Source organism: Corvus cornix, chromosome 1A (assembly GCF_000738735.6).
Source record: "Corvus cornix cornix isolate S_Up_H32 chromosome 1A, ASM73873v5, whole genome shotgun sequence".
NCBI classification, from domain to species: Eukaryota; Metazoa; Chordata; class Aves; order Passeriformes; family Corvidae; genus Corvus; species Corvus cornix.
Genome location: NC_047057.1, coordinates 66,568,601 through 66,584,440, shown reverse-complemented (window position 1 = coordinate 66,584,440; position 15,840 = coordinate 66,568,601). Strand labels below are relative to the sequence as shown.

Sequence of the window (15,840 nt, the reverse complement as noted above, 5' to 3'; positions counted from 1 at the left end):
TCTAAGAAATATCTACTAGTATGCCATCAAGTATCTTTTCAATAAAGCATAAACAACACTTTCTAAAAAGGAAATTACCCAGTATGAAATACAAAATCGTGGGTGCAGTAGATGACAGTCACGCCCCATAGGGTGTTTAGGAAGGGGCTCCCTGGGTACTAAAAAGCCTCATGCATTCCAATATAACCTTGACTTACAAAAATCTTCAGGTATAGTTTGCCTGTTGCCTTTATCCATACCAGGTTCTCCTTTCCTGATTATTAGAGATTCATATCCTGAGCCTGTGAAGGGGAATCAGAGTATAAAAAAAACCCCAGACTAACACAGCCCCTATGTGCCGAAAGCAGAATAGAAATCCACATTTCCCATGTGACCAATAGTACTTTACACCCTCTGCTACAAAGTTTTGGAAAGGCTTTGTCACTTTCTTCACATTTTTACTTCATCAGCATCATCTCCCTCTCTCTCTGACACAGCATGACTGGAGTCAAATCTTCTCTGTTAACAGACTGCACAAAACATGGTTAGCAGCAAACAAACAGCGCCCCTGCACCTTCCGACCTCCTTTCACTAAGTCCATTTATTTCGTATTTTAATTACCGTGAACATAAGCATTAAATATGTATACGCATCTGAACCTGGAGGCAACAGCCTGCCAGCTCCCCCGTGCCTAAGCGAGAGCACCGTACTGCGGGGGCTTGAAACGCCAGCATAGCCAGGAGCCCCTCCACCCCGCAAGCATTTCTCTACGTAAACTTCGTGAGATTTAAGAACTGTTTCTGAATCAGAGACGTGGCGACAGAAGGTGAGGAAACTGGGGGCGAGCAACACGAGGTGCCCAACTGCCCAGCGCTCAGCACCAGAGCAGGAAGCCCTCCCCTTGCAGGGCGCCGGGGCGAGAACCGCACTCCGAGGGCTCCGGGATGAAGGGACAGATCTCCCCTTGCTCTTGCACCCCGAGAGCACTGGAATGGAAGGACAGGTATCCCCCTGCCCCGCCGGCAACTCCCCCAGCCCGGAGCCCATTCACACCCCCCGCCCAGCGGCCACCCGTCCGCGGCAGAGCCCGCAGCGCCGCCCCGCTCCCGCCCGGCCCTCATCCCTTCCTCCCGGCTCCCATCCCTCCCTGCCTCCTTCCCTTCAGGCTCCCACCCCGCCCTCCTGGCCCCCATCCCTCCCTCTCTCCCTCCCGGCCGTACCTGGGCGCTGGAGCCGAGCTCGAGCGGCCGGCGGGCACCCACCACCTTGGCCGTGGTCTGCAGATTGACGGGCGCGCTCTGCGGGGGCTCCGCGCCCATCCCGCCGTGCAGGGTCGCCGTGACCATCACGATGGGCGCCCGGGCTGGCAGCGCGGATATGGGCAGCTTGTGCCCGGGGCTGCCTCCGGGGCTCCCGCCGCCTGGAGCCTTGAGGAGGGCCGGGACAACGCCGGGCTTGGCGCTGCCGCTGGTGCCGCTGCCCACCAGCACCGCCAGCTTCTGCCGGGAGAGGGGGAGAGAGAAGCGGCATTATCACCGCAGGGATGCAGACGCACACGGCCCGCCGGCCCCCAGGCAGCACGGATTTGGGGTTTGGATGAGGTTACAGTTTTCTTCCTGGCAGGGGAAGGGCTGGGTTCCTTTTCCTTGCTCGGGAATTCGCGGGTTGCACTCTGGGCTACCAAAGTTGGGGTTTTGGATTGGATTTTTTTCCCTTTGGGTTTTGCCTCGAGCCAATATCCTGATCGTGATATAAGTCTAGGCAATACTGCAGCTTCAATTAATAATAAAAGGTTAAAGAAGGGTATTTTCAGTTTTCTCTTCCATTGGTCTGAATATCCATTCTGCGGGCCCACCGCACGCCAGTGCTTAGCGACTTCCTGTGTTCTTTCACTCTGCCTGACTTTGGAGTCAGTTTGCTGCTTTCCCTTTAAAGTTTTCTTTTCCTCACAAACTTCCACTATTTTTCCTGTGGCGGTAATTACAATTATTATTATTATTATCATCATCATTAACATCATCCAAGCTAACTTTTCTCCATAGCACCGTTTTAACTAACGGTTCTCTGTTTTTCTTAATAGTTGTTCTTTTATATTGCTACAGAGTGGCTATTCCATCATCTGTAATAGGAATATTTTGATTATGACCTTGTTATAGGATCTCTTACAAGACTTGTATTTGAGATTTCTGTAGGTACTGTGAAGATGCATACGGTAAATAATAGTGTGTGCATAAAATGCTCACTTTTGGGAAGAAAAATAACTTCTATAAAGTTTTTGCACTTTGAGTAATTTTGGAAGCTTTTCTTATTAGTGCCATTTAGGCAAGTTAGGTACATGTGGAAAAAGTATGCTGGTTCAAGCCTCTTTTGAGACCTTTAATTATTAAACATCTCATTTTTACTAGAGTTGACATCAAAGGCAGTTAATCCTGGAAACAGTTCTGCCCGTGTTTAACTTTATGCACTGACCATAACTTTGGACTCTAATGCAATTACATCTAATGTACAGCCTTTGGGAAACTGCTGCTCTACTGTTAAAGCCCGTAAGAGTTTTGTTGTCAACTTTGTTTAAAATATGGTGTGTGTATATATGTGTGAGTGTGTGTATGAAGTCACAAACATGCTTAGTTCTTGCCAGAATGAAGGCTGAAAACCTTACTACTGGGCATAAAGCAGAAGCCCTGTAGCATAAAACTTAAGTGACTTCTAGGAAAATACATCCCTTCTTACCTTTAAACCCATCATACATTTTAAGACTGGAAAGGCTTAGTGGACAAATATGTTTGCTCCAGGAACTGTAGTTTTTGTGTTTATATGAAATCACAAGCATATGCTTTACCAGAGATACTTGCTTCAGATTTTAATATACAGAAATTACTTCTTTTTGGTCAAAGGCTGGATTCAATGATCTTTGAGGTCTTTTCCAACCTTATTGAATCTGTGGTTCTGTGATTCTAATGTCAGTATTACTCTAGTAATCATGACTTTGTATAAATTGTTTTGAGCTTTCTTCATTTTTGTCTTTACCTTTCATTCTCCATTATCCTGACAATCATCCCAAGGAAGCATAGGCAATATTCTCCTTATTCTCTATGCTGTTGTGTGTCATAGAAGTTTTGAAGAGAAAAGAGCTTTTCCTTCAACACAGAAATATACCTGTCTGACAGTTTAAGAGTGCTCAAGTGAAAGACAAGAAGGTCAGGTATGTGTTTTATGTAGGGGGGAAAAAGTTGCTTATGAAAAAATTCTATAAAACTCTATTTCTCTGGTTTGTTGTAGCACAGTTTTCCACTGGTGTTCCTTGCACTGCTTCTATGCCCCATGGTATGCTGCTGCAGATGCCAAACAGAATTGGGACAGCATGTGGGAGAGCTGACCACCACCTCTCCTGCTCTACAGAATATTTCACTGCTCAGCACCTTATTAACCCCTACAGTGACATAAAGCTCTCAGACTAAGAGTTCAGCTCTGTGGTCGTATTTTTGCTTTGTGACCTATGTAAAATGTAAGTTCACTTACGTAAGACTGTCTGAAAATGCTGTCCTTGGTTACAGTGCTAGAAATCCATTGCCTATCTGGAGTTAGTCCATGAGGGAAATCCTAGATCTATTGCAGGCAACCAGAGGTTTGCTGCTGACGTCAGTAGCATTGGGAATTCTCTTTTGTGGCCCTAGGAGCACTTGCTATTCCTGATTGACCAGTGTACTGATGAAGTGTCTTAATGTTTGTCCTCAGACATGAACGTGTGGGTTACTGAATGAAAAACTTCTTACAGAAACACTCAGCATTACTCTGATTTCATATTTTCACTGAAATTTCTAATAAGTAATAATCTAGTGGTATTAGTACAGCTTTATGTTGTTCTCAGGCGGGTCAGCAACAGAAAACATCTAAGCAAATAAAACTTTTGACACCAAAAGAGAGACAATCCTTGGTAGCTCAGAGGAAAAAACAAGTAAATTAAGTAGAAGTAGATTATGACTTTCTTGACAAACTTCAATAGCAACTAATTGCTTTTTGTCTTGTTTCAAAGGAGCAAATTAGCTGAGAAGTACAAAAGCAGAAATTCTGTAAACCAACAAAAAAATTTTGCTACTCAAACTACCATCCATCCCATTCCTACTTGTTCTCCCTACATGCATTATCAGTGAGTCAGTTTTGGGTCTTTGCATGTGATGCATGTTAACATTTTTCCTAATAATCTCACAATCCTGTCTGTTCATGTGCATGCAACCAAAAGAGCTACAGAAATAAAGGTTACTGCTTGTTTCAGTCTAAGTTGTGATAAATATGAAATGCTTGTAAAACTGGAAAACTTTCATTTGAATATAGGTTTTGTGGCTTTTCTAAGTAAATATAGGGAAAATATTATGTCTTTGCGGTATGCTTGCAAAGACTAATTGGCCCACATCTGTCACCTCCTGAGGATACAATGTTATACTAAGTTTATTTAAATAACTGAAAATTTTAGAAACTAAATACGGAAGTATATACAAAGGATCAGGTGCTCAAGATTAGCTTCCAAAGTAGACTTACAGAAAAACTGTTTATTTAGGGAAAAGCAGCAACATCATCTCTTCTGTATCTCTTTTATTAATTTTCTAAAATGTACCAATCAAAACTGTAAAAATAGCCCCTTTAATCAAACTGTGTTAGTTAAGAGGTGAACTATTCTGTGTTTTTTCCTTTGTAACAGCCATTTTTACATTATAACCCTGAGAAGATGTTGGTAAAGGAGTGTTGACAGAAACAAAGATTATGATACAAGAGATTAAAAAAAATCCTCAACAAAACCTACATCTGCTGTATTCTATTTCTGCCAGATTATTTACAAGAATAATCTTAGTTTTTAAAGAAAAAGAAAATCTGCATTTTGAGAATCAGTCAGCATAACATATTATCTGATACTTTTGGAATAATGAACAGTAAGAAACTAAGCAAGCTTTAGACACCGCAGCAGAAAACACATGCTGATACAATGGAAGAGCCAAAAGAGAGGAAAACAAGAAAAAAAATATTGGCTTTAAATGCTGGAAAGCAGGTCTCTGCTTCTCATCCACAGCATAATAGCCCACACAATGCACCAATTTTGAAGCAGCGCCTTTTCAATAGCAACACAACTTTCATTTTCACTGCAGGATGCCACAGGCAGTTGGGAGTTTGAAATATGTATGCTGGTCACATGCAAACACGCCACAATGTGCTGGAAATCTGCCACTTGTTTATGATTTCCCATCTTGTACATGGCATGGTCTCAACTATTTAGAGCAGAGTTAATATTTTTTCCATATGTATCAAAATAACTCTGGCCTTTCTATTTATTAGTGCATGTAAGCCTTCTCCCCGTCCCCTCCTTTCTAGCGAGGTCTGTGCTGTAAAGGTTTTCATGTGAGAAGGCGGCCGTCCAACAGTTCTAGCCTCAAACTTGGTTACTCAAATGCTACTTCTGCTATCACAAACCACAAATCATTCTGTTCAGTGAATAAAGCAACGGAAAGAGCAAAGCGAGAAAGTGTTTGCAGCTGGCTGTTCTGTTGTGATCCACACACTGAGCAATGGGGCATGTATATGCGCACACACAGGCTCCAGCCAGGCTCCATATACATGGCGCTGCTTCTGGTGCAAGGCTTTGGCTCCTTCATTGTCACTCTGCTGCAGTTTACATCATGTCTTCAAATCCTTACTGATCTGATGTCAACATTACTTCCTACATGCATCTCAAATAAGAATATGGTCATGCTCTACAAGGGAGGAATTCTCAGCTCCTGGCTGCTGTCTGCCACAGCAGTGATTTAAAACAGACACGTCTTTCAGCAAACCTCCATGTTTTCGTAGTAAAATATGAGATCCGTTTAAAAAGGACCTAAAATTCACTGTCCATCACATTTGTATTTTAACGCCTACACACTGTAGACAGAGACCTCAGTCAATTAATCTTTCTAGAATGATGCTCTGACAAAGCAGTTTGATTGTGAAAAACTGCAACTGTTTTCAGAGCAATATCAGGTTTTTTCCTTAGTGGCCCCATGGCTACGAGAAAATATTTGGCATAACCCTGAGAGTTTATTTAGCTTGCAGAGCACTGGCAATCCACTTTAAAACCAAAATGATGTCTTGTCAATTAATAATTTAACATTCCACACTAATATAATGCCATGCATGCAAACCATTTGAACAGACTTCTTCAGCAATGAGGTCCATGGCCTCTCTTCGTTTACCCAATAGTCACAATAAAATTCTCTTGAACAACAGAATATTTAATATTCAGAGAGTGACAATACACAAGTGCATGGTAAACAGTCACCAGCTACAGCACTTTAGTACCTCGTCTTAGGATTTTGGTTCAATCATATGCATTTCCATGTATTTCTCATATATTTCCAAGTTGCTATTTATATACATGGCTGATCCTGCCTGATCTGCACCTTAAGTCATGAGCCAACCACCCTCATAACTTTACCCACTGAAACAGAAATGAGCAGGGCTTCAGCCAAGCACATGTGTATGCACAGGCACCCAGAGGAGTTTGGTGGATGCTTATGGAGGCAGAAGGCTTCATAGTCTGTATTTTATCCCTGGCCTCCCATAAAAAAAGCTTCCTTTTGCATACAGGCCTTGGGCACCAGGCTGCCTGTGCCCAAAGAGAAGACATTAAAAAGGTTCTCATACAAACAAGGATGAAGATTGTCACAAGGGAAGGTTTTATGCAGTTTCCAAAAATGCTGTACTTCGATGTAAAGGTGTTCAAGACGTGCAACCGAGGGGGAGGAGGAGGAGAAGCGTTTTAAAGACGGTCGGGTTCCTCCTGCCATTCGCTCAGTAAATGACCTGTCAGTTTGATACAAACGCTCTCCCTGCGACGCCCCAGCTTGGGCGGGGGCAGGGATGGGGAGAAAGGAGGGGAGGAAGAAGAAAATTGCTCGACAGAAGTATTTTTAATGACCCCCAGGGAGACGTCACCGTGGCGCAGGCTGACGTAAGGTACCCGGGGGCAGGCAGCCTTCCTCCTCCTCTTCCTCCCCCTCCTGCCTTCCTCCCCCCCAGTATGGCTGCTCCCGTCTCCCTGCCCTTTCCTAAAGGAAGCCCCCGAAAGCACGATTAATAAACAAGGAGGTAGCGACTGCCCGACTAGGTACAACTCGAATGTTAGTTTTTGTTAGAGGGATTAAAAAAATAGCTGAAGAAAATCTGGGACTCGATGGAAAGAGCCTTTCCAGGGGCAGACTTTTAGCCAAAGGAAGCTGAGTGTGAAACACGGGCAGGAAGGTTTACATGTGCTGAAGTACAGTCTCAGCATTAGTTGGTTGGGGGTGTTTTTGCGACTTCTTTTGTCTGTTGGTTTCTTCTCCTTTTTCTCTTTTTCTTTTTCTCTCTTTTTTTTTTTTTTATTGACAACTTCCTGCCTGCCTGTCATTAGAACTAAGAACGTATTTCTTTGCCTCTATCAGATCTCAGTTAATTAGCCATCCCTGCAGCAGGCTAAAGGATTTAAATTCAAAGTGAAACTCATTCCAATCAAAACTGCAGCAAACTGGGGGTTTTGTTTGACTTTAACCTGAGACTCAGTTATTGTATCACTGATGTACATGCTGCATTACCAGCTGAGTGCTTTCAGCACCCTCTATCAGTGTGAAATATTTAATCGGTACAAGGATCCAATCAGCACAGCAGAGGGGAAGCTAGTGTGTGCATTAATTTACTTGCAGTTGAAAAGCAGTAAAGCAGATCAGAAACATATAACCTTCTCCCTTTCCCCCTCCTCCTTCCCTTCCCAAACAAATACCCAGCCACATCAGAAGAATTTTGGCGGGGGGGGGGGGGGGGGGGGGGAGGGGAGTGGAAGGGATTGAAAGCCACCCTGTATGAATCCAGATAGGATAGTCAGACAATAAATTAGTCACTCCTGCCAAAGAATTACAAACACTGCCTGAAACAGAAGAGAGGAACAAGGCACAACACCACCACCCCCAGACATGCCCCCCAAAATCCCTTCTCCAATTATTACATTGTGTAATTTTTTTTTTTTTAATCTTTGACTCTTTTAAAGCTGGAAAGATGGCTGAATGGTTACTCCTTCTGTGTATGACATTAATTAGAAGGAAAGCACATGCCAGGAAATATTGAAACAGTCTCTCTACTAAGGAGCAAAATGGCTTTTGATTTTCTGACCTGCCACATTCTCCAGGAAAGGCTTCCATTAATGTTATTACTATTAAGAATCTGGTTTAGAAGCATTCACAAGCTCTTCCACACATCAGCAATTTTATATACTGCAGCGCACAACAGCTAAACTTTTTCCACTTCCAATTCTACCCTTGTATTTCTCGCTTATTCTCCCAAGACAATCTAGTTCCTTGTCTCCTTGATATCGTAATGAGAATACCAACATGCCATTTTCTTTCACAAGGGATCATATACAACCTGAATGTTATGGGAACAAATTTGTACAATCCTCCAAGCAAAACCATAGTGCAGAAATGTGACACCAGATGTCGATTAAAGTTGCTTCAAAAAAACCCCACCCCAGCTTGTCAGCGTGAGTGGCCAAACTCTCAGTGTGCAGCAATGAAGAACTGACAGATTTATGTAAAGAGAGATTTTTCCAAACTGGTAAATACTCCAGCAATGGTAACTGTGGGCTTAGAAATGCACATATTCAGTCAAGTGCATTTTGCCTTTAATTTCTGAACCCATTGAACAGCTTGCTGCAAAAACCAATGCGTTTTAAATGGTATTGTTAACTGGCAATCCACTCGTCAAAGCTCGGAATTAGTAGCTTAGTGAAGTGTAAACAGCACTTTTAAACTAACACGGAATAGGGAGGAAGAGGATGTTATTTAATGAGAAAAATCAGATTGATATTATGGAACATTCTGGAAGTACCTGGGCATCTTGAAGGAGAGGAGGAAGGGGAACCTCACAAATAATCCCTCCTCCTTTCTCTCTCTCAAACCATGCCAATGATCAAGGAAATGAGAACAAGGCGCTTGATTCACAGCTGACTCTCTCTTCTTGTTACATCAGATCAAGAAGGAGTGTAACAGGGAGGGAGGAGCCGATTTCTGCAGAGGAAACAAATCTACAAGCTGGCATTTTGTCTCCTACCCCTATTAATTAGACCAGTTTTCTGTCAGAAACAGAGCTTTTAAAACTTGCAGTGGAGTTACATGTGTGCCCACTCACACACATGCTGCATATATGCATCCAGAAAATTAAATATTATGTGTGTGGGATAAAGTCCTCCCCAAAAAATCTTCAAGGCAATAGTAGTTGGTTTCCCATTTTATTTTATGGATGGATCTCTAATTCTTTCACTTAATCCCAAGTTTAAAATGTACAATACTGCTAATAGGAAGACACAGCCTGTGCTGAAGCCCCCAGTAATAACAGCCTTTAGATAGGGTGCACTGTGTTCTGGAGGAGGTCTGCAAGGCCTTTTTTTATATGCTTTTTTAAATATGCTTTTTTTAAACCCTAACTTACCACAGAGGAAAACTTCGGCTTGATCTCACTATGAATAAAGCAGAAAGCACACAGGCATCCTCTTGGCAGGTCAGGGGAGGGTTTAACTGGCTCCCTGCTGTCTAACACGGGTTCTCCCCCAGCCCCAAAGCCAGAGTCCTACTTTCCATTAACAGCTCAAAATTTACACTCTTTTGCTGTTGCCAACTTCAGTTTTTCATGATTTGCCTCATCCCATGCATTCAAGAGGACTACATCCATATGGCTTGTTTGTTGGTGAAAAACAAAACCAACTTCTACAAACAAACACACAAAAACACCCTGGGTGCACACCGGTATAAACACTAATGTACTTCTAATTTAAGTTTTGAGAAAACAAAGGCAGAGTGATTAAAGGCCAGGAACATGCAGTTAGCATATGGAGCCCCAGTAAGTGCCCTAGAGCAAGCTGAATGTTTCCATTGTGTGAAACTCATTCATTATAGCTATAAGATGCAGGGCAGACATTTGCATTTCTAGAGTGGCATCTTGTCATTTTTAGATAAATCATGGGACCCAGACCCTTTCTAAATGGCATCAAGCTCACATTTCTTGATAACCTGCCTCCCCTTTGTTTCAGTATTCTGCCTCACTCTTTTCTTCTCCTCTGCGTGAATGTCATTAAACTTTGCATTCTATGTGTCCAGAACTCAGGGGCTTCTCATTTTTGCTTAAAAAGGCACTGTTTGCTATGACCAAGCACTGCAAAAGGAGATGCAACTGCATGCAATCAGAAAAACTAACAATAAATTAGAGTAATTTATTGTATCCGGTTCCAAAGCTGCTGCCTCCTGATTCACATTCCTCCCACCAGTCCCAACCCAAGCCCCACTCCAACCTGATAATCATTTCTATTTCTCCCTTCTTCACCCCAGCTTAAAATCAAATTTGGAAATGCACATCTTCTTTGGAGTGGCAGGAAGAACCAGCAGTACAATAAACTAAGCCAAATCCTTTCCCCTCCTGCCCCCCTGCTTTTTCCTAGATAACACAGAATCCTCCTGAAATGAACAAATGTAAATGTGAGCAGATACAGACTTCCTATGGGATCAAACCATCAGTTTTCTATCAGAAAGAAGATAGAAGTTAAATGGTTGCATTTCGCCCAAGGGAAGGCAGAGCTTCAGTTGTGAAGTATTCCCATCAGAAATTTTGGATAAGTTGAAAAGAAAAGAAAAAAATCCCTGCCTTCTCTCCAGACCTGGTGTAGATATTTCCACAGCAATTCTTCATACGCACATTTCATCCCAACAGCATGATCTTTTAGGATGACTCTGAAGTGATTAGTGTTTTTCAAGTGCAGGCATGTTTGCATGGTACACATGAAACTGCTCAGAGCAACCTTTCAATTTTCCATCACTCCCAAGTACAGTTTTGGTGAAAGCAAACAAAGCAGGAGGGGAAATAAAGAGCCCAAACTGAGTGCTTACATCTAGACACCTCCTCATTCCAAATCCAGGCTCTTGTGTCCACATGGGTCACTGCCAACACAAGGGCAGCAGCAGCCAGAGGAACAGTCACCCAGTGCTCCTGCCCCCCAAGCCCAGGGGGATCCCACTCTTTCTGGTAAAAAGAGTGTACATGAAGGAAGCTGATTTTGTCATGGAACCTGAAGAGTGCACTTTATTCAGAGGACAAAGATGAAGGCAACTTTATGAACAGTTTTTTTGCAAAAGCCATCAGCCATTAGCACACTTTACTCATGAAAAACCCTGTGGCTTGGCAGCACAAAGAGGAGCGTCCTTCCACCCCAGCCTCTGAGTCTGCTTCTGGCTAAGCATACCAGGACTGAGGTGGAATCAGAGCTGTCTTTCAAGATCTACAGAAATCCCTTTTCCTTAGTTTCTCAACTTGGTAACATGTTTTCCTCGCTGAGGTATTATGAAAATGAGCTTGTTAGCATCCATTAAATGTTGTTTATTTGTTATTAAAGACAAATCATATGATTTTATCTTAAGCCACAGGATTATGTCTGTCAAATCAAAGGTAGTGAACTACCGCCCTGTTTATCTAATCTTGCCTGCCAATATTTTCTCATGTCCTCCAAAGAAAACCTTGTGGAGATGAAGATGAGACTTCACAGGTCCAAGCATTTTCCTGGGTGTATGCAGGCTTGGCCATGAAAAGAACTAAGCTGATGGCACAAACTTATTTCATATACTTTTCTTTCCACAGGTTGCATAAAAAGCAATCTACAGACCAAAAATTGTAGTAAAGCCCATGGCCAGAGATGGGAAACACACAACTGGTAACTGCACCTTGAAAAACAGGTGCTACAGGTCTGAAGAAGAAAGGTGTTCAAAGAAGCTGGAAGGAATGGCGGAAGAGACATACGGAACCAAATTTCTCTCAACAGCACTATTGCAGTTCTGCTGTCAATGGACAGAAAAGAGTTGAAGTAGTAAACCTCAGAGAGATTCTCCTCCTGCATCATAAAATAAAACTGTTTATTACAAACTATGGAATGAGAATTATAAACAGTTGTGCAGGTGTTTGCAGAAGTAAAGGACACAGAAGGATGAGTTGACAATGGACTTCCATCTCAAGACTTCCTACTTTCTCATACACAATATATAGAGGATGACAATCTCAATGATTTTCTCTGTCCCTTCCCAGGATCTCTGAGCATCTGTACATCATTCAAAGAAATCCCTATGATCCAGTAAAACTCCTCCAGAGGCAGGAACTCTGAGTATACGTGTGGAAGGAAGCTGCAGGAGCTAAAACTGAAGTCACAGAAACACACTGAAACACACTGGTTTGAAAGACAGGTGTCTGCTAAGGAAGGCAGAAGCCTCCCTTGGGAATGGCAGATGTAGCCCCTTTCCCTCTGAGTTATTATAATTTTGAAATCAAGGGCTTTTAGGCAAAGATGTGGGAAATAGGAATAACAGTTCTTTAGTATTATATATATAACCAGTCAAACAAAACAACAATAACTATGGCAGTAACAGCAAACAAACACAAACCCAGTGCCAGCCTTCTCGGCTGTCAGGCCCTTTCCCCTCGGGTGCAGTTCCGCTCGCAGCCGGCAGGGGCGCTGGCGGCTCCCGGTGAGCAGGGCAGGTGCGATGGTTCCCCCGCGGCTGCAGGGGGCGCTCCGGAGCGAGCTCGGGGAGCACGCGGCACCGGTGGTCTGGGGTCCCGGGGAAGGATGGAACAAAGGCTTCACAAACCCCGGACAGCTGGCCCCGGTGTCCGGCCGGAGCCTCGGGAACAGCAGGCTGGAACGGCAGGCTGGAGCAGCAGGCTGGAGCGGCAGGGACGAGCACAAATCCCGGGTGGCAGGCGCGATGTATCCTAGTAGGGAACCCCCCGGAGGTCTGGGCTGGCAGGGCAAGCAGGGCTACAACGTAGCGAAGGCTAGAAGCAGAGGCAGGGCAGGGCGGCCACAGCCCGGCCTCCAGTGGGGCAGGAAATGCGGCCTTGGGATCCCGGGGCTTCTCCAGCACAAGGAAAAGCAGCTGAAGCAAGCCGACTCCTCTCTGTCCGAACGCCAGAGCCCGAACTGACCACACACCCAGGTGAAACAAAAGGAGCAGCCAGGTCTTTTGTCTCTCTTAAGCATCCAGCGATTTGTTGTCTTAGTAACAGTATGGGGGAAAAATTCCTTTAATAGAAAAATACTAGACCTCTTAAAACCCCAGCACACACTCACATGATGAATCAAGTCAAAGCTGGAAACTGAACCTCAACATCACAAACACAAAACTTTAGTTACTGAGAGAGCACCTTCACTCCTCATTTAATTTTTTCATCAGTTGCACCACTTCATTTGCCTCATGGAGTATCCAAAACATAACTGTGAACAATGTGAATGATCACATTGCCCTCTTTATCCAACCTGAGGGCTGACTGTGCAGGCAGGCTGGTTGCCACTGCACACAGGCAGCAACAGCACTGCAGAGATTTTCTACCTTTCAAGCAGGGAGTGATCAAAGAGGTAGGTTGTCAAATAATGTCTTACCAAAAACATAAAGTACCACCTGATCAAATATCACCTCTTACAGAAGTGGGAGAAACAGAAAATTGGGAACTCCAAGCCCTCTGTCTTTGCTCAGACCACTATTCAATGCATTACTTTTTTTTTTTTTTTATTGGGGGTATATCATGGCCTAGTTCCTCTAGGGACATTGGTGGTTTAGACAGATTAAAAAAAAATTAACTTCCCCTCCCTAATCCTCCCCCCCATGACAAAGAATGCTGTGTGAGTACACACGTGAAAAATCAAAAGCCAACTTAGTTCGAGAATCCCAAGGAATACCACTTGACTAGATACAGATAATTGATCAGTCATAATAAGAAGTGGATACAGCATGCAATATTTTTCTGTTAATGAGACTTCAGAGACAGCATGAAAAAACTATTTAGAATGACTGAACTGTACAAATACATTAGCAGATTTAGAAAACGCTGTGTAAATTTAAGAAACAAGGGAATGATATGCTTTCATTCTAACTTAATGGAAATGCAAACCATAAGACAATGCTTAAAGGGAAAGAAAGGTATACAGCAGGGTTGGGAAAGAATATTAAAAAGAGCTGCTAATGAAGGACTGTGTAGATCCTTGAAACTAAGACACTACACAACCATTATTCCAGAGGCCAAAGAGAGAGTAACAAGCAATAAATAGCACAGATCGTGCCAATGACCGTAAATAAAATGGAATGTGGAAGAGAGAATGAGATAGAACAGACTGGGCCCACTTCAAAACAACAACCGGAGAGGAGCACAATGGCTAAGGAGAAGGCAGTGACACACTATATTGCCACTGCCTTCACACATCAAGATGGAGATGATTATATAATGCACAGATAAAATGGAAATTATCTGCAAAATTTAGTCCCTAGTCCACAGTTGTGTCTGAACTAATTTCTAAACTACTTCCATGCACAGTGACAGGAGAAAGAAAGACATTTGTATGTTGAGCTTTTTGCTATGGTAGTGGCAAGCACTTGGATATTTTAGCCATGAGAACTCTACAGGGAGCTGCAGAGTGACACCCATCTGTGTGCATACTCAGAAAGGGTTCAAGGACACAAAAGAAAGTTGAGAAGAGATCGAGAGAAGCTTCAGCAAACTTTTTCCCTTACTTTTTTACATTTCAGAATCAGAATAAACATTTCCCATTGAGTGCAAAACATCACAAGCACTTAATACCAACCTCCATCAGTCAACCCAATCCTTTGCCTGGAACATTTATCCCAGCTGATAGCTCTTCTTCTGATAAAAGTCATTTTGCAAAGATGCTGAATACAAAAAACGACAAGGTGGTCAGAAAGAACTGATGCTCTATCTCTCCAGTTCTGCAGTGCACCCAATTTTTTTTATATTCCCACTTGAGTTAACCTTTTCTTCTGCAAGAGTGGAACACCCTTCAGAGTACAAAGCAAGGATTAGGTGGCAGGTTCGTGCAGAAGCTCCCAAAAATCTGAGTTCAAATACAGGACAAGTAATAAGTAGGAATGAAAAAGAAAGACCTTGTTCCAGTTTCAAAATCATCTGTGGTGTAACTCCCAACTTGGAATAAGATTGGGCTGCAATTGTGTGAACTGTAAAGACACGATGTAGAAAAAGAATGGGACAAATAAGTAGCAATATCAAGTTTGCTCATTCCAGTGGCTTCCAACTGTTCAGGAGGTGTTAACACTCAGTGTGGAAACAGTAGCTCTTTACACATTCTGTCTATAGATACTGTGACTACAGCCAGCTCCGTATCATTTCACTCCTGCTTTTCCCACTTTTCTTTCTTCTTTCCTAAGGGATCGAAGCCTTTAAAAGGAATTGTGGAAAAGCAAAATGAAGCTTAGTAGTGATGTCCTTCTCCAGGAGGTGAGGGAAACAGGCAATGTTTTACCAAACGTGGTACACCAGTGTGAATTCCCAGTTCTTCCAAGGGAACCCATCTCCTGGCCCTTTAATCCTCCTCCTGTGACACCCCGACTAATGTGACTGCACCAGCATTCAGATAGCCATGCAATAAACCAGTAGCTCTATCAATTAAAGTTAATCTGGCAAAGGAAAAAAAACCTAGCTTTTAATACAGATGGATTTCCCACCTCAGATCACAACCTTTGTGCAAAAACAACTGAACCTAAGTGGTAGAAGGAGGCACTGGGGAGGAAGAGGGAAGGAGGAGGAAAGAACAGCATTCCAGGAGAGTGCTAGCATGGTATTGGGGCAGCAATGGGCACAAGCTTGGCAATTTCACAATGAATTGTAAGGAAAGTGGGAAAAAGAAAAGAAGGGATTAAAGAATCAAAGAAAGAACACATGCAAGAGCCTATGAGGACAATGCACTTTGGCCAAAGGAAACAAGTACAGAGCCACTGTACGTTTCACTGCTAGACCAACAAGTTT

At 43.1% G+C, this 15,840-nt stretch overlaps 1 protein-coding gene and 1 long non-coding RNA gene across 2 annotated transcripts in view; one reads left to right on the top strand and one right to left on the bottom strand.

The window, feature by feature from the left end:
* PHF21B (PHD finger protein 21B) overlaps window positions 1-1,464 on the bottom strand; it is a 76,234-nt gene extending 74,770 nt beyond the window's left edge. Inside the window, exon 1 of the mRNA XM_010410197.4 lies at window positions 1,200-1,464. Coding sequence (XP_010408499.1) covers window positions 1,200-1,325 — 126 coding nt within the window. The 5' untranslated portion in view covers window positions 1,326-1,464. The remainder of the gene's footprint in view (window positions 1-1,199) is intronic.
* On the top strand, window positions 816-11,937 carry LOC109146144. Its single transcript, XR_005604487.1, has 2 exons — window positions 816-982; window positions 11,656-11,937. It is a non-coding gene; the product is annotated as an uncharacterized LOC109146144 (long non-coding RNA).
* The last annotated feature ends 3,903 nt before the right edge of the window (window positions 11,938-15,840 follow it).